The 27009-nt window shown below is 39.2% G+C and overlaps 1 protein-coding gene across 4 annotated transcripts in view; it reads right to left on the bottom strand.

Moving 5' to 3' along the window:
• Nucleotides 1-27009, bottom strand: part of WAPL (WAPL cohesin release factor) — a 64821-nt gene that overhangs the window by 27396 nt on the left and 10416 nt on the right. For all 4 annotated transcript variants that reach the window (XM_059851174.1, XM_059851175.1, XM_059851176.1 and 1 more), the window contains 2 exons: nucleotides 19245-20291; nucleotides 13375-13490 (listed from right to left, as the gene is read on the bottom strand). In XM_059851174.1, the coding sequence (XP_059707157.1) occupies nucleotides 13375-13490; nucleotides 19245-20291 (1163 nt within the window). The remainder of the gene's footprint in view (nucleotides 1-13374; nucleotides 13491-19244; nucleotides 20292-27009) is intronic.

A 27009-nucleotide genomic window follows, 5' to 3' on the forward strand; every position in this document is an offset into this window, starting at 1 on the left:
TATTTCTAGCATCCACGTTTACCAACCTACTTGCAGGATATTGTTCTAGACTAATACAGCATTACAATTTTCACCATTCCCCACCACGGCATGCATCAAGTAAACTGACAAAGTACCTGCTTCCTCACAGCAGTTAGACAGTATTTTGAATGTGAAAAATAATTTCAAATAAACATTTTCTATCAAAATATAATGTATTAAATATTTAACCAAAATACAGTTCAAGCCCAGAGGGACTACATGTGGCAAGCCTTAGGACCAGCCAGGGACTGAGCACCACTCCACATAGTGCAACAAGGTTCTAGCATGCCAAAAGCTAGAAAGCCAATTCTCTTAGTCAAGGGTTTCTGTACTATTGCAGAGTAAAACCCTGCTGTGCTGCATCCTTCCGTTCTTCACAAGACAAAGCTCTCCTGAACAAAATTTCAAGGAATATTAGCAGGATGAAAGCCTCAGCTACAGCTTTTCAGAGCCCAAAAGCACTAAACCATTCCAGTCTCCAGACAAGAGAAAAGCCTCTTTCCCACCTAGAGTGTGCTTTTGTGTGGTCATGAGAAACTTGGATTGTTAAATTATGTTCCTAAAGCAATGCTCATGTACCATTCATCAACATGTATACTGTAGTTATCATCTTAAGTTTCAGCAGTTTTGCAAGGAAGCTCTTTTAGACAATATCTGTTCAGCTCAAAAAGTTTAACTGAGAAACCAGTTTCATGTTCAAGATACTTCAGTTACAAGAGGATATCTGGGCCCACAAACAGGAAGAAAGTGTCATATGGATCCCTGTTTAAAAAAAAGGTTAGAAAATGGTCCAGATGTTAACTCTCTTTTCTCCTATACCTTTCCAAGCAGCAAATATTTACCTGGAATCTGACTCAGGGTCTGTACTGAACAAAGGAAGGGCAATTTACAAACAAAGCTGGTTTTTTCTTTAATCAAGAAAGATGCAAGTTTCACAGATATCTGCAATGGAAAAGAACCACTGAGTCTTTTTGTTTCTTGAATTGCTCACAATCGCTCCACACTTCATTTTAGTGCATATTTAAGACTGGCAAGAGAGGGTGCACTATCCTGGTATACAGGATAAGTCAAGGAAGAAACACACTGCTATCTAACCCACATGGTACAGCATTTTATAGAATCAGACTGGTCTGGGGTAAAATTCTCTGCCTGTGCCCAACCTGTGTGCTCCTTTTCCTTCAGGACTTGTGCTCCACCAAGAGCCAAACACAGCCCCTGGCAGGCACAGGAGGAGCAGAGCCAGGCTGGGTTGGAGCTTGTCCTGGCAAGGCAGCAGCTGGGCCGGTCCCTTGATGACCAAACCACAGAAGCACCCACAGTCTCCTCGGCTTTTCCAAATCCAGCACCTCTGCTGTGCACACACACGCAGGGCAAGGAGGCCCAGCCCACAGGAAGCACATTCAGTGTTTGGGAGGGAGTTACAAGAGAGTACGCAAGCAGCTGTAGCAGTGCAACCAAAAGGGCCACACAGCATTAGTGCGTCTTCCCCAGCAGAGAACAACAGCTGATGCGTAGGAAAGAGTTCAGCAGGGCAAACAGATAAAAGCAAATTCCTTCTAAATACCCAGGGCTCACAGGCTTCCAAAGATGGTATGCTTTTTGTTTAACAGTCAAAAATGGGCTTTTCTTCTCCCATCTCCCTTAATTCCTTACTAAATCAAAAGCTAGGGCATCCCAAAGTGTTTTGTGACATGGCAGTTTACAACTTAACCATTACTAGTGCAATAGAGGAAAAAGGCTACATTTTACATAAGAAAACAAGCAATGCCACCAATAAATGCCTGTTCTGAGAAAAGAGGACATCTGCATTTAATAGCTCTCTTGTAACAGTGCCTGAAGTGCAGCTGGAAATAGCAATCCTTAAAATCTCAAATACCTATTGAAGCTTAGTTTTAGTGACCATTCCTTGTAGGATCTTCCACTTCAAATCAGAAAAGATCTAAACAAGTGATTGGCCTGTGATTCCATGCCCTCCCAGCAGTATTTCCTTAGACACCCTGACACTTGCTATCTGGTCAGTCTCACACTGCCTGCAGACAGATGGTCCACCAGAACACACCTGCAAATATCCAACATTGCTTGCCAAAGAAGTATGTTCGAATCAGCTCTAACACATTATGCAGAGACTTTGGAGCCTCTCTTACAACTCAGGTGGACTTCAGCACAGCAAATACATCCTTCCTTTCCAACCACCTCTTAAATCAACCTTCCCATTTTCCCTTGCAGCAGAGAATTAGGATGAATTTCCAGATCAAGTGCAAAGAAACCACACCAACACCGATCAACCAGCAAGCACTGCGTGGACTTGCTTTGGATTGCTGAGTGACAGAACTGAAGCCAGGAAAAGTATCAAAGATCAAATGAATGCTAGTGAAGAAAGACTTTTCAGAAGGGCTTGATCACAAAAGCGAAGAGGTTGGTTTGTTTGGTTTTGGGGTGTTTTTTTAAAAGGCTTGTGATAACAAGCTTCCCTGAACAAGCAACACTGATATTTAAGCAGCAATAATTTAAGAAACTTTCCCTTAAAGATAAGAAAACCTTGCAATTATTCAAATAACACAGACTTTTCTTTAATAATTCCTTCTCTCAAAACTAACTTGGAATTGACGCAAGTGGAAGTACATCGTTCCTTTGAATTCTGTGTTCTTAAGGCAAATAAGTTCTGCAATATTAATCAGCTGCAAGAGCTTCTGCTGAATCGCAGAGGAGTTTCCTTTTCCCGTACATCTAGAACTGACAGCTGCTTACACAGAGACACATGTCTGAAAGAGTGCAAATATTCCAGGGTGGGCATAAGGCATATAGTACTGTGGGACTCTGCATGTGGTTCTGGGGGTATGAGCGCAGATACAAAACCAGGACTAATGCCAGGGATTTTACAAAATGCACAGAGCTGTCTCTTCTGTAAGATCATCTCCAAATGGCATTATCTATGGGTCATGTTTAACCTCCCATCCCTGAAAGCCTCAAAGCTGAAATTTTCAAGAGCACTATGCACATACTGATGCAGCACTGCCAGCCATAGATGTCAGAATGGCAGAAAATAAGAGCCAGGGACATGAGTCACACAGAAAATACTAGCAAAACACGGAAGACCATCTATTTTCAGGTAAGAATGCTTTCCAAGGTAGAAGACAATGGCAAAAGAAAACTCAAGAACATTTTCAGCTGATACCCTGGTAAATGAATTATTTATATTTGAAATGCATTCAGTAACATTGTATGCCAGATGCTTGTCAAAGCTACAAGTTCCAAAAAAAAACCCCAATAAACAAAATATATGAGTTGCCACTCTGTATTCATCATCATTAAGAGTACTATCCTGTCCTGCATGTCTCACTTTGAACAGGAAAAAGGTGACAAGCACGTTATGCAGCACAGAAATATTCATAATGGACTGTTTATTTTGAAAAGGGAAAGGAACAAACATCACTCAGAACAATGAAAAAGAAATCACACCTCAAAACAGGAAGATGGAGTATCAATTCAACACAAGCTGAGCCATGTTACTGAACAGAAAAAAAAGTTAATTTGGACTTCAGAGAAGACAGCAGTTTCCAACAGCACTTTAAAACCAGCACCAAGCTGATTTTGCAGAGTTCAAAATCTGAACTGCATCTCCATTACTCGATCAAAGCAGCAGATTAGTGCCAATAAACTTCTGCCATGGATCACTTAATCGTGAGGTGCTATTCCATTTAAACACAAAACACATTATGCACACACCTAGCCACACAACTACAAGGTGTTAGACAAAGTTAAAGACTATTAGACAACACAAGGAGCAAAGGAAAAAATGTCACTGAAGCTTTTTTTGCATCAAACTTCTGAAGATCTGCAAAATGCATTTTGTTACTTAATGCTCAGGAGGAGGCCCACAGGGCACAAGAAGTTGATGGGTCCAACAACCAAGTGAAGGATGAAAACAGAACTTAAGAAACAGGACAATCTAATAAATGAGATTCATTAACAGAAATAGCCAGTGATGTTCCGTATGCTGCTTATGCTGAGTGTATTTAAAAGTCAGCTCAGAAGCAGAAGCCACATGGTTACATTCACTATTTTTGCCTGAAACCTTCAGTAAGTCTAATTAAAAGTGACAGGGTACAATAGTTTAGACGTATCACCACAATACTGGAAACATAATGCTTTGCTCAAGAGAAAAGAAAAACCTGCAGTTCAAGGAACACCCTGGCACAAGCACTTCCCAGCACAAACTGCACAGAAAAATTTCCTGCTCTCTTGGTTATGAAAGGCAGACAGAAGCAGGCCAACACAGACCCATGTCCCCCTCCCCCCATCCTGTTAATCCTAATCTACCCTAAATGTATCAATCTACCAAGAGGAAAGCCTTACAAAATAGTGACTGCAATGAAGTTCCAGAGGTGATACAGCTGAGGTGTGCATACACCCACAGAAAAGTTTGCATTTGCATCAGTAAAAAACACTGTTCAAATAAATCTCCCAGATGTGCTCAGTTACAGCTCTGGTGTTTGCATCACTGAGTCTGAGGATGCTGACCTGACCACTTCCCAGGGCAATCAGACTTCAGGTGCACCTCCAGAGAGCACCTACCTCCTGCCACCTGTTACCATGCACTGCCTACATCAGGTCAAAACAAAGCCAATTCAAAGTAAAAGCTTTGAAACGGGTCTAACAAGGACACTGGGCCCTCAACACCACAAATTTTCCCCTCAGGACGTGCTCACATCTCATCGTGCAATTACTGAATGCATATCAAGTCTCAGACAGAGCTGAGTGAACCAGCCATGCTCACACAGTACACAGGAGCTGTGAAGACATTTTGTATATTCATCTGCATATAAATCAAGCTCCCACTAGCAAATCAAACTGGTGCATTTTAATTCCTTTGAGAACTTTTCCCATTTTAGAACTTCCTACAGGAGACCTTCTGCAATGTAACATTTATCCTACATATCTATCCTGCATGGCCAGTTTACTAGAGCATTAAGTTAATTACCGGAACTACAAAACAGATGTGTGTGTGTGAGTTTTTTGCAGGGAATATGAGGATCCAAGAGAGACCCTAGTTTGAAAAATACTTTAATCAATCTTTTCTTCTAGCCTTAGAACTAATACCAGCAGGAACTGGAAATATAAAATTCCACGTTTCCACCGTGATATTAAACATTTTCCATTCAACTTGATTTTTCTACTTCCTGAAAAGCCTAAGTATGCACAGGGAGAGAAGAATTTCCATGCTTATTTTTCATTTGTTCCTCTCATCTCTATGAGGACTTAGCATGTTATGTTCACTTTGCACCCCTACCCTTCTCAGACAAAGCTGCTAATATTTCTCTTGACACCACCTAGAAAACAGCCATTTCCAAGAATGCTGCTCCCACAGTTCTACCCAACAGCTGTGTATGGAGGACACTTGAGGAAGCACTTTTACCAGGATCTCAGCCTGGCATCTACCAGAACACCCTCTTCACCATGGTTTAATATGAAGGAGTGAGAAGAAAATAATTTTTATTAGCATCAAATGATTATCTTGAAGTGGGAAGACCAAATCCTGACATTTGCTTTCAGTCCAGGATGGCTTTGAGGTGCTAAATCCCAACTCAATTCAGTAAAATTACAGCAGCTACTTCACTCTTCAATTTAGGTGACTAATCTAAAAACCTGCCAGTCCTGACTAGTATCCTGCTTACTAGCTTAAACATTAAGAATTGGTTTTGGTAATTTACATCAAAATTAATTAAAAAGTCCCTAAATGGTAAGCACTTGGGAGCCAGTATTAAATAAAGATGCTTACAGAAGAATTTGGTTTTGCAAATGTTAGGTGAAATAATAGTGTCAATATGAGGCTTTGGTTTCTGACTAATAAGCTATTAAATAGATTTATTCTTACCTTTCAAAATATTTTCAAAATTTATTTTTATTCCAGCAATACATCAAAATTGCTTACAATAGACAAGCTGATTATAACTGACTGGCACTTGAAACAGCTCATCTCTTGTTCATCATTCCAACAAAACATATTTGACAAAAAAATCCCCACAAAAACCACTTCAGTTCAGGACTGGGGAGCCAATCTGCCAGAAGCACCAACCAGCAAATGAAAGGAATGCACTGCAGAAGAAGCAACAGGCAGTCACAGGTTGTCAGCTCTGCCCAGCACTGTTTGTCAGCCTGCTGACAGACAGACTGGGCTTAGTACTGAACTGAGAGGTCACAGAATATTTAAATTGCCCAAATTCAGCTTGACTCCTCAGTGGAGTCAAAACAGCTCATGCCAACTAACAATCTTTCCTCCTAAAAACAAGCAATTTCAACTTTCTCAATTAGGATGCAAAGAGCAGCTCAATGTGCATAGTTACCAGCAGTTTATTATCACCGAAAAAAAATGCTTTATTACAACTGTTCATCCTTAGGGTAGGACACACTTGAACTAAAGGTTATGCAAGATGAAGACAAACACTTGTTTTTAAAATGAGCCCTGGCCAGTCTACTCTGATCCTACCATTATATGTATAGAAAGGGCTATGACTGATAGCAAAACTTTTGAATTAAGATTCCTCGGCTGCTTTTTCAGAACTATTTATTTGAAATAAGCTATGGAAAAGTAATGAAGCAAAATCACATAGGTTTATGCACTTAAGACAGACTAACGTTCACATACTCTAAAACTTAAAAAAGAAAGAAAAAAGAAAAATCTTAAAAAAATCTAATTTGGGGAAACGCTGATTCGTTTGCAGGCCAGCAAAAAGAAACGTTACTCGCAGGATGCCTTTGATAAACATCTGCTGCACAGTACAACACAGGCTAAGTGGAAAACTACAGACCACAGTGCAGCCTAGTTTCTGTCCCCTCCCACACACACGTCATTGTCACATTAGCCCTAAGATTACACAGCCAGCCCAGAACGGGCACGGGTTCATACTTCTCCAGTTTCAAAATACTTTCAAAGATGAGGTATAAGCTTTTCATTTTGAACTTCTAGTTTACTCAGACCCAGCATTTGTTTCTAACTGGTATTTATAGCTCCTTCCAGTCAGCATGAAACACCAGTGGAGAAAGCTCCCATCAAACTGCAAAAGATCTCTTATACCCTTAAGACATGCATTACAACAAATGCTAGCAGAAATAAAGGCTCACAGCTAAGTTTTCTTTTTCAGGTATTGACAGTTTCTGACAGTACCTAACCTTATAACAGGAGTATTTTATTTTCCATTATGAAATTGACCTCCTAATGGAAAAAAACCTGCCTATGGGACAAGAAAGATGCATTTCAGTAATGAACTAAGGACTAGCTGCAGATCAGACTGAAATCACAGAGAAGAAAAAAATAAAATTTCTACCTGGTTCAGCACTTGGTAACTGGAAATAAGTTCTCTTTACACAGTATTGGTTTAACATGTCCTTCAAACTTACCTGTCCAAAGACCACATTTGGAAATCTTGCACACATTTCTGTACTTTGTTGGGTACAGATGTTATTCCTAATACTTGACTAAATTGTGAAAAGCAGTAGTTACAGGGTTATGACTGGCTCAAGTTTTTCTCTTGGATACCAAGTTCAGCAGCAATCTGTTGGCTAAGCCACGTCTGAATTCAGCAATGCTTTCATTCACATATTCAACACTTCTGTCATGACCAACCACACTAACATCACTTGATCAAAGTGCTGCATGGAATCCTGCTAACACTGTTGTGTTTAGTGAGCATTTCTCAGCTGCAGTGTTGACTTAAACAGGTTAAGAGGACTTAATCTCTCTCCTTGGGTCGCCTCAACTGAGTAGATAGAATAGTTTAGTTTCCCAGTGAACTGGACTAAGATTTATGTTAAATATTTCCTTTTCAGTGAGTTATTTTTATAGTAATACACAACATTGGGAAGGCACAGGGAAACAGGAGGGAGCTGGTAAAGCAAAGGGAGAACAAAAGAAGCATAACCACATGCTTCTTTAAGTATTTTTTGCCTCTTTCAGCCCTTACAGTAGATGGGGCTGTGTTGGGCTTGGGACTGGGGTATTTTTGGTTAATCCAAGAAGATCTCAGCTTTTCATGGCAAATGCGGTCCACACTAGTAGAGGAACTTTCAAGCAATGCCACTTTAGTGTACTAAACTTTAACAGTACTTTAAAAAAGTGCTGTTACCAAAACGTTCCCAGGCACAGCAAGCAGTGAAAGCCAAATGCCATGCCACACAGTAAGGCAAGGGGGCCCCATGGCAGGCAGACACCTGTCAATTAACAGCTAAAATGCACTAACAGCTATCAGCTTGATCTAGCACATCCCAATCAAATCTGTCACTATCTCAAACCCACTGAGCCTCATGTCAGCTGCCAAAAAGGACTGCTGTGATTTTATCCCAGCTGGCAACTCAGCCCGACCCAGCTCCTTGCTTACTCACCCCCAGTGGGATGAGGTAGAAACCAAAGGGTAGAAGTGAGAAAACACAAAGAAATAAAGACAGTTACACAGGAAAGCAAAAGCCATGAATGCAAGCAAAACAGAACAAGGAATTAATCCACCACTTCGTATGGGCATGCAGTTTTTCAACCATTCCCAGGAAAGCAAGGCTCCATCTGGTGTAACACCTACTTGGGAAGACAAAGGCCATCACTTCAAAGGTGTGTCCCCTCTTCCTCCCCTTCCAGATTTTTATATTGCTGAGCACATTGTCATATGATATGGAATATCCCTTAGGTCACTGTGACCAGCTGTCCCCTCCAAACCTCCTTGGGCACCCCCAGCATCCTGGCTGGCAGGGTGGGATAAGGAGCAGAAAAGGCCTTGGCTCTAAGTGCTGCTCAGCAATAACAAAAACATCCTAGCACTACCAATAGTGTTCTCAGCACAGACCCAAAACAACCCTGTAAGAGCTCCTCTGAAGAAAATTAACTGTATTGCAGCCAAAACCTGCACAAACAGAAAACTCTGTGGTCCAGTATTTGAATGGGCCAAAGGAAACACCATGAACATCAAGTTAGTGGCAAAGAGGTTTTTCCATACCTTTTCCTGCACAAGCCAATGTGTGCACAACAAGAGGAAAAGAAAAAGCCCACTGATGTATCCCCATTCACTGGGTACCTGTGGGAATGTGTACACAGTTGCAAGCCAGACAGGTTTTCTAGGGCTAAGACTTCCAACTTAGTGAAATTAAAAGACATTTCTCCTATATGAATGTAAGAGAATAAGAAAAAAAATTAAACTAGCATCGAGTCATTTAAAAACAATAATTTTTCATTGCAAAAGTGAATATTTAATTGAAACACGCCCATTTTAACTGGAGTCACAAGTCATTAAGCAATGAATTAGCCTTCAAGTTAGTTTTTAGCTTGACCAGTAGTCCATGAATCACCAATGTAGACTGACCATGCACGGAACACTTTCTTCCTCATCTTACCAATCATAAAACACACATTTCAAACTCTCAAGAAAATTTCAGTATTTTATAGATGCTAAAATTGCATTCTATAGTAGTACAGAAGCTTTATGAAATATACCCAATGCAAAAGATATTAACATCTAAGAAACTAATTCCAAAGGACTTGTTTCTAAAATTCACCTACTCTAAGGCATGGGAAAAAAAAAATTCCTCACAAAGTACTCATCTAATTGAAATTTCATGCTACTTTGAGAAAACATATGACTGAGTCTGCTTCCAGTTGTCCCAACTTGAGAGTCAGGTTTTTTTTCTCTTATACCTCCTCTGTCTCCTGGATGTAGCTCCTTAAGTCTTCCCACATGCCTCAGCAGCCCTGAAGAGCAGTAACAGAAAGATTATAGTTTCTGCCCCCCTCCCAGGCCCCTCAAGCTTAAAGGCTCCCATACCTTTTAACTGTGATTTGCAACTCTATCTAAATTCTTACCTTGAAATATTCAAAGGTAATCAGTATTCACCACGTCTAGGTTGGCTTCCTATGGCCACAAGCAGAACTAGGATCAGCACTGAGCTGCCAATCACTCATTATAAATTTTGAGTTTAAGAGCTGAGGGGCCATTCCAGAAAATGTACTGTTTAGAGGATATGGTGGTCCTTAGGGACATGCTGGACAACACAAACACTGAACTGACACAAAACACTAAGTATAAGCATTAATTTTTAGGGCTGATAGATCAGAAGGTTTTGCTTGGGGATAGATCAGCCCTCCTTATCATACACTTTTAAGTTGGCTTTTTTCAGATTCCTATTTAGAGACAGATATTTTGCATAAGACCACAGGAAACTGTTCCAGAGTATTCCTACAAAAACTGTTTCTTTTCATTTGCTGACTCTAGCTAAAATCTGTTGTGAAAGCAGCAGGAGCAAGAAATGTCAGGAAATAATTTTTATGCTGCCTATTTTCAAGTCTTTAGTCTCAGTAGATTTGGACCACAGCACCAAAAAAATTTCTTGTCTACTCTATTTGGTTTGGCTGCTAATGGAGAATTAGTTTCATCTGCAGAAGGGAACTAAGCTCAAAGGGGCCAGCAGGTGGGTGTATCCAGAGTTCCCAAACTGACATGCTAGAGCATGAGTTACCCAACCAGTTGAATTAAAATTGTAAACAGTTGCAAACAAACTTCTGCAGATGTTACTCATGTATGCTTCACACCCATAATTTGCAACTCAAGCAATGCCAATATTTATGTACTGTAAGTACTTAATTATGTTGCTATGGAATGTAACACTCCCCCTATATTTCAGGCTCATGATAAAGAGGTTTAATTCACTTAAAAGCACAGCTCTGGTTGAGACTTTACTCACCTATCAATGTCCTTGGCTACTGTAACCCGGCAGTGATTTCAGTCCTTACAGTAAAAGCACTGTTTAGAACCACTGTTATACACAAAGTCAATGATGTCAGTAATATTTTATTGCACTCAAAGTTTCAAGAACTGGAGTTTAGCATTAGGAGACAATGATCAAGTTTTCAAAACTACAACCATTGGTGACAGATCGGCTGAATACAGACCAGAAAAAATACTTGAGCTTTCTGGATCTGCTGAAATTTAATGATAGCACCTGCTGCTTCCTGAGTAACAGAGCTTTTTTCTTGGCAGCTCAGTGTGATGCAGTGCCACAGCTCTGAAAATCACCTAACAGAAAATATTTCATACTGTATCTGCTAGCTTCTACCAGAAAAAATAAATGGTGCTGAGACAGTGAAGTAGTTCCAGAGATTTTTTTCTGAAGATCATTAGTTATTATCATCAGCTTAATACTTTCAAGTTTTTTTTTTCCGTTCCCAGAATGAGAATTCCCTTAAGATACAACTAAGATAAACAGTCTAGATCTATATTTTAGGAAGATAATTATAGCAGCTCTAATTACCATCAGAACAAGCTTTACAAGCTTTTTTAGTAACTCCATGTATCAGCCACATGATTAGTGAACATTGAAGTTTAAAATTTGAACCTCAATTACAGCAACATCTACTTCTAGGTCCTCTATAACACTACAGGGTCAAAAAAGCTGTTTCATTCTCAACTTTCCCACTTGAATAAAATTTATCCCCAACTGAGAATTTTCTAGAGTTGAAACCATTCTCCTTTATAGCATGATATTGCTGTAAGGCTTTTTCCTTACCCCATAATTTCATGATATATAGAGTCAAAATTAATTAGAACCATTTTCACATAAAATCTCAGGGATTTAAAGAATAAAAATTAAACAAGAAACACATGAAATGCAATCACAGAAGAATATTTGTGGCATTTAAATATTTAAATTAAAAAAACTTTCTGTATTTAGCAGAACACCCACAGCTGTTTTATGCTGTTAAAATATGTAACTGAAAAAGTTACAGGCAAATTTGCACTTCCTGTACTTCTTTTTCTCAGTGTACAGGAACATGTTCACTGATAAGAAGCTGAATTTTAAAAAATGATTATTTAATCAGCAGAAGCTGAGGAAATTCCATCTCCAAGAAATACTATTTCAGTTGTGAAAACACCCTCCTCACTTATCAGACTTCAAACTGTGGAGGGAGGAGCTTCTCATTCTGTCCAAAGTCAAAACAGCAAGTGACATTCTTTTTCAAAGGGCATCACAATGGACAGGACCTACTGGTCACCTCTTCTCCCACATGAAAATACTCCCCAGCACGTTTTGAGAGCTAAACCAAATCTGTCATCCTTTCTCCACCCACAAATCCTTTTTTTAAAGGAAAAATTGATATATAAGAACACAATCGGGGAGATAAATCTTCTGGTTCTGGAAGACCAAAAAAAAAAAGGCATCTTGAAAAATTACTTTAAGCGAAACTACAAGTAATTACTATATATTATTATATATTATTATTACTTGTGTTATAGTAATACTACAAGTATTACTTAACACAAGTAATTAGGTACCTTCATGAGGAATTATTAAAATTCCTTACAAAAAATAATTTTAAAAACTTCTTTGAATTGATGGACTCATGAGCACATTCTGAACACACATGAAAGACAGTTTCTATAATATCATGCAACTGCCAGGTCTTGCAAAACCTATGGAACTCCAAGGGAAAGCAGAAATACAAGCTCATTTCCCTCTTTCTCCTCCTAGAGCAGTTGGGGATTGCAATGATGGTGAGACAGGGACTGGTGTCACCAGGTAACACAAACAAGGTATGCAAAAAGCTCATGAGAAGGCCTTAAGCATTAGAAATGGCTGCCCTGGACATTAGGGTCATAAAAGCTTCTTTTAATGGAGATAACATGGATCCCCCTATTGCAAACTTTTACCTGGTGGCTACACTCCATTTTTGCTGTATGCACATTTTTAAAAACCTCAAAATACTGCACACCCATAGTGACAGATAAACCATGTTTCTGTAAGATCAAGAAAATGAATAAGCTCTTTTCATGCTATGAAAAGAGCAAATTCATACTGAATATTACACAGTTGAGGAAGACTGGGGTGGGATTGAAGGCTGCTTTTTTTTCCAATGAAAAGAAAATCTCACTATTCCAAATGCTATAAATGCACTTATCCTTATAAAGACTATACCAACACCCAATTTCACATTTTAAGAAAAGTTCTATCTTTATAATATGATAGATATTTCTTGGGAGAGCAAACAAAAGAGACCAAAAGAATCCCACCCCCCCCCCAAACACCAACAAACCACAAAGTAAAATACAGAGAATTTACTGATGCTTTGTTTTAAAAATATCTCCAAGGAATGCATCTACATTACAAGTCTGGTTCTCCATAGCAGGAATGTGAACCTGAAAACTGAACCTTCCAGTAATAAATACAAAGTATTGCACTTGAATATTTTACTTTTCCAGAAATACTATTAAAGGCCAACATATGATCTGAAAAGCCCTGTTGCATACCTAAGAAGAAACATCAATCCTGAGGAGTTCAGTAAAATAAGAACTTGGTATTGGTCTCAGCATTATTACTCACCCGCTTTGGCCCACTAAAAATCTTCCTGGTGTTTTCCTTAGATTTATCACCTTGTTTATTTGTGGATTTCTTATTGCCTTCAAGCACACCAGATGCATCCTCTGAAAACTCCAGATCTGTTAAAGGTAAATATAGACATGAAAGAATCATTTTAAAAGCTGTTGAACTGCTAGAGCATTTCTTGCATCTGACAATTCCACACCAATAGCTTCTGACATGACATAATGAACCATCAATATTCATCAGAAAAATCAGCCTTAATACCAAGCACAGTCCTGGATACAGCTCAGGCTTGCTGACCGGACTGGAGTAATATATAGAAGCATGACAAGGTGCACAATCAAAAATATTACAGCACTTCTTGCCCCCTGGGTAAGCTGCAGGCCATTGTTTCCTATCCCATACTCCTTAAATCCCAGGGCACCTTTTACATGAGCTTACTAATGGCTGGCTTACTGCTACAAACCTGAGCAGCAGAAGAATAAAGCAGGAGATTGGGCTCTTCAAAAGTGTGAGATTAAGAGATTTATAAAAACACACTACAATTACAGAACAGAAGAATTGATCTTGCTTCACTTTTCATGAAGGCAGGCTGTTTGTATTGGCTTATTCTGCTGTGATCAGCTCAGGAAAGAGTCAGAGAGAAGGAAGAACTGCTGACATGGCCTTTCAATGGATTCGATGCTTGCATTACCACTGACTCCAGTACCCCATCCTGGACTGTCAATCTGCAATTCACTCATCAAATTCAATTTCTGTCCTTGGTTGCTTTTTTTAAACTTGTGTTGCTTTGTTTGAAACACTATGCCTTGGAGACAAGGGAAGGGGTTTACTTGGCACAAACCAGAAGTCACCACAAATTTCAAGATGGAAATAAAGACAGGTACAGAGAGGCACTGTTTCATCTGACAATCTGTTTAGAAAACCAATCTATTCCTGAAAAGCTTCTGCTGTTTGAAAAGTGCACTGCAAGAATACTACAAGGAGGTAGGATGGGTTACTCTAACCCCAAATACATAGGACCAGCCAAGCTGGGTAAGAAGGCAAGCAAAGGCAAGAAAGGCAAAGCAGGCAACCAAATTTCTAATGGCATTCTCAAGGATACAAAACTTGTCTGAGGAATAGAACTACTCTTAAAATAAAGCTCCAAAGTTTCCAAAATTGCAGTAAATTTCAACAGGCTTAGCAGCACCAGGACTGGCAGGATGCCTGCTGCAAGGCATCTCCTTTCACTGGTCCGTTTTATCCCGCTGATTTTCAGTGGGGTTGTGTCAGGTGAGCACAAGAGCCTACAAACACAGCATCAACAGCCCCTCTGAAAACCACTGTGTAACAGATGTTTGATAAAATTAGTGTAACTGAGGAAAAGTACCACAGACCAACTTAAATGATACAAAACTACTTCCAAATCTATGTAAAAGACAACTTAGTTCTTGCTGAAGCCAATTTAAGGAGTAAAATCAAATTGCTTTGATATATATCCTTATAAATCCTGAAATATTTCTGAGAAAGTCAGGCCCTGAAAGCAGATCTCAAAGAAAGTCAAACCAAAAGAACTAAACTCTCCTATTGTAGATTAAAAGCTAAAAAGCAATTTACTTGACCACAGTCAGGATAAATATGCAAGTCATTCTAGAAATAGAAAATATTTCACCCAACAAATGAGAACAGTAACTTGTGCCCAGTGCTAAGACTTGGACCTGGCATTGCCTTCACTAATGATTAACAATGCTCTGGGATCAACTAAGCCACAATTTCTATACCTTAAATTTCCTTGTTTGAATTCTACTCCTATGGGATTCTGAACTATCCCATTTAAATTTGATTTTAAATTCAAAGAAACTTCTTGATAAAAAAATTTCAACTCCTACTTACAATAGGATAATTCTGCATTTTCTGATGTTGCTAGCACATCAAACACTTACTAACTTTGTAAGTTTACCTGGAATGCTGCTATTTGAGCAGTGCTTTGAAGGCCTTCTAGGTACTCCTAAGGCACTCTGCATACATTATCTTAGCAGACTTTTAAATATAAACTAAATAGGGTCTGAGGGAGAAGTCTTCTGTTAACATGAACTAAGTGAGGAAACACAAAAGGAGTTTGGTAAGCAATGACCCCCACTGGAGCTTGATTTCCACTGGCTCTCTCCTGTATGGCTTTTTGGAGGGGTTTTTTGCCCCCTCACAGAGAAATTGGTCATATTACCTTTTTTCTCAGTATGGGAGCATGTAAGGCCTTTTCTTCCCTCGGTCTAACCATTTTTAAGGCATTTATAATCTTTAAGATAATTTGCCTGTCTTGGCTAGAATTGGAAAGATGTTCAAAGACCAACTAAGGCAACAACCACAGTAAATTTCCTGGGGAACAACAACAGAGTTTTGTTTTAGTGTCTCAGGGCAATTCTGCAAAAGGTTTTGAAGTCCAAACAGGGCTCTGCCTTTGAGGACTTGGATGTAGTTTCAACTGGCTTAAAATGTTTACCCTATGAAGGTGGCTCAGTTTTTGAGAAGATGCAAAGGAATGAAAAATTAAAAAAAAAATAGGACAAGTTGGCTCACCAGAACTGAGCTGAGTGCTAGATGCTGAAATAGAAAAGCTACATTTCCTAAAAAGATTATAGGAATCTCATCTTGATCACTGAAAGGAAAAATGAATCGATGACACAAAGGTTAAGCTGCATATCAGAACTGATTTACAAAGCAAAAGACTAAACTGCAATACAGATTTCTCTTGGATGCAACTCCCTATCGACTATTACAGTCAAGTCAGTCACTTTCTTCCAGTATTAAAAGCTTCTCCTCACTGCAGTCATCCTGTACTCTGGCTACTGAAATGACAAAAACAGTGTTTCAAATCTAGGGAAGTCTCACCAGCACTTTTAGCCCCTGGCATTCTAGTGGAATCCAGCTGGGAGGCTCACAAGCCAAAGGGGCCTTTGCTTCACTGGGCTGCTACAGAGGAATCTGAGAAAATTTAAAATTGCAATGGCAAAATAAAAAGCAAAATTTTACCAGGAACTCAACACTTCAGCAAAAATCTAAGGCTAATAAAGTTGAGAAGTTTTTTCATTTAAAAATATGGTAATAGCATCTAGGAATTTAAAAGGTAGAGCTTTTTTTTCAGAGGTGAGGGTTTTATTTACTTGACTTTTGTTTGAGGAGTTTTTTTGTGTTTTTAACTACTTCAGCAGAAAAGACTATCATAGAAGAGAGCAACAGAAGATGTTTTTCAATTAAAGACAGTCAAACCAAAGCTGAATTTATCTGTTTTGCAATTTTTCCTGCACTAACAATATTGTTCCTTAGCCCTTATGCTTTCTTAAATTTCGATTGTCAAAACATTTAAAAATGTATTGTTAAACTAACTTTCCCTCTGTAAACTACTAGACTAGAAGAAGTCTTTATAATGTTTCATTACAAAAATTTCATCAGATGTTTTAAATTAAGGTTCTAAAAGCTCTTTCATAAAAATACACCTAAATTATGGCAAGTAACCAAATCAGTATTATGGCAAAGTAAGGCTGTGACAGAAAGCATCAAGTTTCTTGAAAAACTGATTATGCCATGTAACATTCTCTATGCACAGAACACCAAAATCAGTCTTGGGATTTTCCAAGGGCTGAAATTCAGAGAGGCAGCCTGGCATTTCACCTGTCAACCTGGAACAGGAACACTGGATTTTTATCTGGGCCTTTATTCATTAGAACAAAGAAAGAACAGCACATACAGAACTCAGGTAGCATTAGCACCTCTCAGTACTGTTCAACATTTCAGGACAGAGTTTTATTGCGCTAGATGTTCTAAAAGCTGTTTCTCAGGCTTGGAGTCAAAGCTGGCATTTTTCACGGATGCAGAAGTCACATTTTTCCAGTATGCAAAGACAATACCTTAGAGCAATGTCACATTTTACTGCAACTTCAGGCTTAGATTCAGAAGCTCTTGAGAAATTCTCAGGCTCAGCATCACTATATTTAAGGACTCTTATCATGGCTGTTCTGAGCGATCATGATTGTCACAATTTGCAAAGGTCTGAGAGAAAGCAGTGTGAATTTTAGCAAGGAGTCTCACAAATTTTAGGGCACCATCAGACTCCCTATTTTCATAATCTGTACTATAGGGCATCACCTTTTCAAATTTCAGAAAAAAACCTGCAAGCCAAATCTCACCTGCCAACAGCAACAGAAAAGAATCAAATGAGCTAAGGAGATGCAAAACAAAGGGGAAGCATCTCCCAGAAGAGGGACTGAGAAGTAGCTCTTACCTGAAGTGGAGAAGCACATTAAGAACTTACAAAACATAAATTTACATTCCCCTGTGCCATGGAAATCTATTAGGAAAATATTTTAGAGTAAACATCTGTGATACCTGGGAGTAAAAAGGCCTGCTTGGTGAATGTAGTGCCAAATGCAAAGTGTGGATATTTTGAGACTTCTGAGGACAGCTGCTGAAAGGATTATATGATGGGTCAGCATTTCAGCTGCATTAACTGTACAAGCAAATTTTCCCCTTGGAATAAATGGCTGAACAAGAAGTCATTAAAGACAGGGACTAAGAGTACTTCTTAAGCAGCCCTGTAAGATAAACCCATTTTCCAAAGACGCTGGAACCCAAGTGCCTCATCATAAGTAAATTTTATGAAAACAAATCATGGGGTTTTCTTGTTTGAAAACAATCTTCTTGTACAAAATCAGTATTCATTTGTTCCTTTCAAATCCACAAAAAAACCCTAGTGGTGACATTCAGTTTGATTAAAAGGCTTACAGAAAATTCTGGTTTTAGAAACAGCTATAATTAGAACAGAGAAATGAACATTTTTTCCTCTGAAATTTTATTTCTGGATTATATTAGCAGAAGCTATTAGTAGGAAAAAAACCCCAGCTTCTCCAACATTTGCAAAGCTAGATTGAAACCCTCTCTTCCTATCACAATGAAATACATCTGGCCAAAGTCTTAAAGTGTAACAACTTAAGAGAGTTGATAAAACTTCTCACGCTTCATGCTCCAAAATGGAGGACCAGAACGTTCCGTAGAACAGTTGCAGTGTTTTGAAATACTTATTCCAACATAAGTGATTCTCTGACATTAGATTTTTCAAAACAGAAGAGCTAAAAGCAACCTTCCAAAGGTATTAATTTTGTTCTTCACCAGCACACAGGACCCAACCTACCACCAAGGAAGTCTCATTTTGCAAAGGATTTTAACCACCAGAACTTGCTCAGCAGCTGCCACATCCACAGTTTTACTCATATTTATGTGTGTGAGTACACACACACCCCGCTCCCCAGCCTGTGCAGGAGGAGATACCTAAAACTGAAAACAAGAGTAGAAACAAATATGCAGAGTCTCTCCCAAAGCCAGTTATCTAACTGGCACTCCATGGGTCCCCACAGCCTCTCCCTTGAGTCATGCATCCTCAGATAAGATGGAGCCTGAGAAAGGTCCAAACTGCCTACAGACACATTCAAAACCAGAAAAAGATATTTCCCATTTCTTAAGAGCTACTTAAATGTGTGCACTCAGCTCTGCAATTGTGGGCTGATCTGGAGGCTCTGTGGGAGAATACCTGCCTTCCAGGCATAGATGCTTATGCTCAACACCAAAAAGGTACAAATCTTCTACTGGAAAAGAAAAAGGCCCTCTACCTCTGGCAAGAGATCAAGGAGTATAAAGCATACTTCAAGAGAGATATGAAACACCAGACAGGACCACAGGAGAAGTAAGTTTAGCTGTTAGTTTTCTAGCAAGTTTAACTGTTAGGTTTCCAAATCAGTATTGTTGGACAAATTCCTACAAAGACTGCAAAAAGAACAAAACATTGAAGTCAATTAAAATTAAATGCCACCCACGTATTCCAAAAAACTTCTACTGACCTGCATTAGTGCTGAGCTGGCTATCCTGGGAACAGTTTTCATTGCCATCAGAGGTTGACTGCAGTGAAGCAGATGGTACAGTTCTACTTCGCTTTTTGCTGGCCTTCCTTTCTGCTACCTGCCACTCTTCATCTTCATCCTCGCTTTCACTTAAGTCATCAAACCCAAAGTACTTGATTTTGTAATTGGAACTCCCAGAACTTCTAGAGGCGCCTTCATCTCCCCCTCCCTCGTCTTGATCATCAAACCCAAAAAACTCTAATTTGACATCCTTCTTGGATTTGGTATTGCTTGGTCGGAACCTGGTTGTAGTTTTTGTGGTGGCCATGTCTGCCTTTTTCCTCAGGCGCCCAGCTTCACCCAGGTCAGTGGGGGCTGCTGAGGTGAATTCATCCATGCGCTCCATGGTGTCCTGGATGGTGACATTGCAAACTGACAAGCAAGAAGGGTGGAGAACAGTGTAGTCTCTAGTCCGTCCAACTGTCCCTCTAAAACTGGTCCCACTACTTAAAGAAACTTTTTTTCCTGCATTCAGACCATCATTATTTGACTCATTGTTTGCTTTGGATAAAGACTGACTAGTGCCATCCATTAGCTTGTCAAAATTTGTTGCCCCCTGCAGTTTCGCTTTGTTGGATCGACAATATGTCCTACAGTTGCTTGGCCTAGGAATAGTTTGCACAAGTTCTTCACTAATGGCTTCCTTTGGATTTTCATTATCTTCTTTATCACACTCCTCATCCTTGCTCTTCACCTCTGAGAGATGATCATTGTCAAAAGCTAATATATACTCTCCAGTTCTGGCGTCTTCAGTTTCATCCTCCCATTCATACAAGTGAGTTCTTAGTGGCCCCTTTGTCTGAGATGTTTCTGACGCAGAATCTGCTGGTTTTCCCACATGGGAGTCCCAAGAATCAGGCAAGTCCTTGGCTTCAGTGTTGCATCCAGAAGTGTCTGTGGTCTCAGCATTGGTTTTATTACTGTCTCCAGCATTGTCATAGATGAAATGACTGTTCCCATTATCTTCTTTCAAGTTCTGGATTTTATCTACAAGAAAAGATATATTTATTACTAAAATGGAATATTAAAAAAATTAGTCACCTATGCAGGCAACTTTGGAAAGTTACAATAATACACAACACATTCAGTGATCATTGACAAAAAGTATTAGGTCTTTATCCACCTGGTTTATACTTTTTAAGCCCTCCAGTTTAAAGGTTTTGCTATAATGAAGTCTTCTTGTAATGTCTACCAAAAAAAAACCCTTGAAATGTCACTCTGAAAATATGTGTATCATGTAAAAGACAGCGGTAAACCCTAAATACAACCACTTATTTACCACGGCAAATTACACAAAAAAGGAGAAACTTAGTAGCAAAATTTTCAGAAAAGACTACTACTGAAGTCTGACACACAAGTGACTTACAGTGAATAACTAACTACAAATTGTCTTTTAGGTAAGGAAATAATTTCCTTCTTGTACCCTGAATAAAACAGCAAACAACTTCAACTGTCATTTCATTTTGCTGCTCTAAATGAAAATATTTGGACTTACAAAAGAAATACAAAAATGCAGTTCTCATCACAAATTTTAATTTTATGGCTTCTGAAGTTCAGGTTTATGCAATGAATTTCTGCATCTCTGGAGAAGAGCTGCTGCCAAAAGTTATTCTCACACTTCTCCAACCCATAACCACACTCACATCCTACACTGTCCAGGAGAAAAAGTTCCACTATAAGAAGTCAGTTTTTGGAAGGTTTGTTTCCAGCCAACTAGCATCCACACAACAGCAATGCCAGGAAGTAATGCAAGTACTTAGTCTTCCACCTGCTGTCCTCTGTACTGGTTGGGAAACCATTCCCTGTGTTTTCCCTGAATACCAACAAAAGCCCAGTGGATTTGGTACCAGAGTTTCATGATGTCTGCATCTGCCATCCTCTGTTGACATCACACACACACAGACATCCAGCAATATAAGAGGGGTATTTCCATGAAATAAGAATTTCTTGGAAATTTCTGAGACAGTATCAGCAAGCACAGGAACCCAGGTGCCTGCCGTTACTACTGCCTTGAAATGGCTGCCTGGGCCAGGCGAAGCAAGATAAGAAGTCTGACAAAGAGAAGAGTAGCACATGATGGGATAAACTGAATAATACACAGAAGCAACTGGGACAGGGCCAAGTGACAACAGAAATGCCAGAAAAGAACATGCTTAGAAGACGTGCAGGACACTACCGTAATAACAGGGGTTCCACTGGCACAATGCAACCCCAAAAGTTCAAGTTTTTTAGGCAGCAAAGGCTTCCTAAAATCATCAGTAAAATGAAGGGCCAAAGCATCTCTTTAGCACTAGTCCTGACCTCATTAAATTTCATCAGCTTCCATTTACCCAAGTGGCACAGAAGTTTCACAGCACTGACCAGAAGATTTCAACCTCCTGATGAGAGAAACAAGCGTCAGCACTGTTCCAGGGACTTTGGCTCACTTGTTTTTAAATTAAAATGGCATCATCTAAACGCCATCCTTGCACATATGTTTTATAGAAGAATTTTAAGGTACTGAAAATTCTAGTAAAAGAAATGGTACCAAATCCAGTTTTGCAGGAAATTGGTTTAATTCCTGCTAAAATTCCTCAGAGAACCAGGACAAGTAATATCTGACAAACTGCATCTAAGTTTTCTGGAGTCCTGCTAAGATCTGTCACAGAAGTTATACATACTCAGCTAGAAATAAAAAAAAGCTTTTCACAGAATATATGAAATGCAAAAGTCAAAGCTAAATTCCTCAAAGAACAAGGAACCCTAACCCTGCCATCTCCATGATGGAATCTTGGTTATTATTCTTCAGTATCAATATGTTATACAAGCAATACTGTTATTCCCATTTCAATCTAATGCTTGCCATAATCCAAGAGGCACAACCAAAATGAATCTTTCTGTAATCAAGGAGAGGGTTTGACAGTGTACAGTATGTTCCTTTCTTCCATATGTTTAATATTATTCTGAAGCTGAAGACTACCACAACACTCTAGGCATGAAAAACAACAAATTAAATCTAAAACATTTTCAGACTTCCTTGCTAAAATACACTGTTTTGCAGCCTCACCATTGCTGTTCCACATCTAAGGGAACTTCTTTCTCCTCATGTAAATGTGATCAAAATCAATTTCTCCAGTCAGCTCGGCTGACTAATAAATAACAAATCCACTGCAGCCCAGTCAAATGGCTTTATTGATGCTTGGTTTACTATACTCCCAAGAAATGTTACCAGGCAAAGAGCACTAACAGCTCTTTATGGTCACAGCAGGACTTGTGTAGCCTTTGTGTAACCCACCACATCAGCAGCTTTGAACCTTGAGTTGTCTGAGAAGATCCTGTAAGTACCAACAAAGTGTTGCATCTCAATTTTACCTTTCAGTTCCTAATTTAATACAGCACACCAAGGTACTCCTAAACAGCAAAAAAGTGGCAGTTAAGCTCCCCCTTGATTCTGAGGCACCAAAATTTTAAAAACACACAGTCCTTCAAAAGTCTTAGTAACTGCACCAGGAGGGTTTTTCCATCTCCAATAATAAGCATGGCTGATGGAAAATGGAACCACTGAACTCTTTAGTGTACACCAGGTAGAAAGTCTGGCTTTAAAACTGGATTGTCACAATGCTTTACTGGAAAACTAAGCAGTGACATTTAGAGGAATACTTCCTCTAAAGATCCTTTGTCAAGCCACTGTTCTAATCTCATCAGTGGGTCAATAGCTGTCAGCCTGAACCTTCAATACCAGAAAGTACTGCTAATCACTTCCTAATTGCCCAAAGGTGTACAGGAACTGTAATTCCAATAACCCTGATTTTTAAAATTACAGTACTTATTGGCAGCAACTACTACAGCAGAAGCTAGCATGACTGTAGGAAAAAAAATATGAGAAAATGAACTAATTGTGAATTATTAAATATTCTGCAGTCCAAGAGAGACATGGAACTTCTCCTATTTTTAACTGCAGTTAGGCTCTTTGGGGGCTCAAATACCAGAATAACTCTCCCAAGTAATTTAAAATCAGCAACAGCATAACCCCCTCCCCAAGTACAAACACTGTATTCCTAGGAACCATATCAATGTTCTGTGGTAATCATGATTTATTTTCTGTTTAGATCACTAAAAGTTGCTTCATTTCATGCTCTAGTTTATGTCACTTCACAAGACAGATGCCTCCAGCATTGCTGATAAATTTAAAAAAAAAGCCAAAGTAAAACTTCCACTCTTTCCCATAAAATGACATGTTTTCACACACACACAGATGCATATTACTAAATCTGTAAAACTATATTTAAGTGATGGTGGTTATTGTTCCAAGTGACCTTAGTCAAGTTATCACTAGAGAAAAAAATTCAATTTCAGACAACGAAAGATAGTAAATTTACATGAGGCAATAAAGTTTACACTCTCCTATAATATATATAGATACATGCAAACACTCTAACAGCAGGAATGCTACAGTTGTCAAAAGCCCACTGCTTTTTCAGTAACAAACCTGAAAACATATAAGAAATATACATCCATACCTACATGGAAAACCTAAGACACACTAGATGGATATAAAGATAACTTTCTGTTCCAATTCTATTTAAAAAAAACAAACTATAAGCATTCGTTTGATGGAACAAATGTTACTCTATACATTCAATAATAAATGCCTCATGACAACCAGATAGCCAGTGGTACTACCTCCGCCTTTTTCATTTTTAAGATCATGGACAAAATGAAGAATGCAACTCTAGAATTAAAAAGTCGACTTTTTTTTTTAAAAGAGAAATTAATTTTTTTAGAGATAAGAAACCTACATTCTACAGCTCAACATCTGACAATTCTGACTGAAAATGTCTCACATTTCAACTTAATTTGTTCTTTAAGTACCTATAACAGTAAAAGTTTGACAGAGGAAACACTTGAGTTTGGAGAAAAGATAAAAAACTCTCTCCACCAAATAGTGAAGCTATGAGTTAACAATTCACACCGTGATTCTTTAGGTATAGCATATACCAAAACGGAATCCAAAACAAAGTAAAGTAATCCTTTAGGAAACCAAACACTCTTCTGGACAAGAAAACCAAGCAACCATGATACCCCTCCTCCAGCCTAGTCCCTGTTTCACTTTTCTTTCATTTCTATTTAACTTACAAGGCTAAGTGACTGGGGCTCCAAGTCTGCAAACATCATTTTCAGCTCTGTATAAACCAAATCATCATTAACAGTCTAACACTAATTGCCTACAGTCAAATATTACATGTTTTAGTTAACTATTCAGTGGTAGAGCTGCAGAACATTATTTGCTATTTTTATGTTACTCGGAGCATAGAGCAGGATCTTGGGCAGTGAGAACAAGGCCTCCTGCTGTAAATTTCTACCCAGAACAGATGCAGGGCTCCCAGGGCAAAGCTGCCCCATAACTCAACCATCATCCCCCACAGCCTCCTCAACAGCAGCCTGTGGCTGGGCAAGGGACAGCGCCCGCTGCGGCTCACGCACTGCAACATGTGCCAGCCCCATGTGCCAGCTCGGCTCTTGCTGCTGCCTTCCCAGGGATTAGGGACCCAGCTTAAACCTCCTCTGCCTCTCCACCATGCAGACAGCAGGGAGGCAAAAGCACAGATGGCACCGGAAACAGCACCGTGTCTTTGAGATCTCTCTTTACCACACCAAGTTTGATCAAAACCAGTTGAATAGCACAAATGTTAGGACAAAACTGAAGAACACAAAAGGAAAATCAATATTACTCTTGGTATTATTGCATATGCAAAATAAATGCTTACTTTTGCCTATGTACTCATGGACGAGTTGCCAGAGTTACATGCTAGCCCTACTAACTTGAACTGTTTTCTCTCTCAATTAAAGCCAAGCAAAGTATCCTCCATGCTAGACACCAAAGGCATATGGCCTTCTATAGCCTTTGCAGCATGAAACCTTACACTCCTTCAGCACTGCGTAAGTAGCTGTACAAGCCTTCACTTTAATAATGAGAGAAACATGATTACTATTCACAAGAAACAAATCAACAAATGCACTGTGTTTCTTTCCTTTTAGTATTAGCCACAATTTACTGCAAATATTAAAGGTAGTCAGCAGCAAAAAAATCTTGAGAGCAGGCAGGTGGCACGATGCCAATATGACATTCTTGATTTCTCTTCCAATACACACAAAGACATGGTGGCAAGAAAACGAAACTTTAAGAATTGTACACAAGGCCCTCAGAGCCCTCCAGCTACTGCGGGCACATACAATTAACAGGCTACAGCTCAGGAACAGATCCTGACACAGGATGGAGGGAACAGCTTGTTAAGCTCATTATGAGCTACTGCTCTGCCTGATGTCCCTGAGCCCTTGGAAACATTTATTATGGCTCCATTACACCATCACCAATGTTCTCAAGCATAAAGCTACGTCACTTCAGTCTGCAACTTTCAGTTGATCAGCTAAAGGAAAGGTGCTTATATCACACTCCTCATTTCCAGGGAGACAGCCCAACTAAGACACACAGTGTGTCATCTCTGGTTTGGTCAGAAAATAGAGAACAAATTTCATTATGCATGGGAAATGAAATGTTTTGATCAGTAAGGAGAAAAGGTTACAGACTAAACTCCCTTAATCTATTTTCTGTCTATGACTGAAGAACTGGAAAACTCAGGGGAAAAAAAGCCCGTGGAAACAAAAATACACAATTTATGAAATGGGCAAAATTTATTTGAATTAATTATCCATTAATGCCTATGAGATCTTGAAAAGCAATGCCTGTTAGCTGGTATGAACAGAAGACAGGAAGATGTGACTCCCAATACCAGTTTCATGGTTGACAATCTCTAAAACAGCTAAAATTACAGAACCACATCCACAGCTATGATTACAAATTCTTAAGTAACAGAACAAGTCTGTATGCAGATGAGACAGGCACTGTTTGACTCTTTGCAGATGTTTTAAGTGGTACCTTATTTTGCAGGAAAAAAGTCACAGAAAAGCCTAAAATGGTGAGAATTAATTAACTGCCATGACAGCACTATTTTCCTTAAGAATCATTTGCTTGCCTTGTTTCCTTTTCCAGCACCCTGAATATCAAAATTCTAAGGCAATTTATATAAAAAATTAATTTCTTTCTTACACAGTCTTAACTAACGACACTATGACTCCATTTCAGTTAGGTATTCTTTTAAACATGAGACAGAAGACACCTCAGACATCTCTTCTGCTCTCAAATCACCTGGATGCATCTGTCAGTCTGGTAACACACTGTTCAGCATCTCCAACAGACCATTACTCTCATTCCCCGAACCTAACAAGAATTTTATGTTTTCAAAACACGCTGCTGACACAACATGCCCCACTGCCTTGGCTCCAGCCCAGGAAAGGCTGAACCCTACCCACAGTGTTACTGCTTCCAACCTTGCACCCCTGTTTCAGCCATACAAGTAATTCCTCTTTTACTTTTTTCTACTGGGAAGATGTACTACCAGGAGGCATTCTGAGAAGTTGTGTCATGACTGTACACTTGGCAGCCAGTGTACAACTTTCTAAAATGTCCTTGTATTTTTAAATGGAAGTGGAAGCCTTTCACAGGGGTGCAGGCTGACATGGCCACCTCCCCTCTTGTGCAGAAAATATTCACTGAACTAATCCCTTGCCTTTAGCTCAGGCAATATTTTTAATGGTATGACAAGATGGTTTTTGAAGTAGCAACTATCTTACCCTCTCTTCTTCTAGTTCTTTGGCTAGCAATCAC

This window comes from Haemorhous mexicanus, chromosome 7 (genome assembly GCF_027477595.1).
Source record: "Haemorhous mexicanus isolate bHaeMex1 chromosome 7, bHaeMex1.pri, whole genome shotgun sequence".
In the NCBI taxonomy this organism is placed as follows: domain Eukaryota; kingdom Metazoa; phylum Chordata; class Aves; order Passeriformes; family Fringillidae; genus Haemorhous; species Haemorhous mexicanus.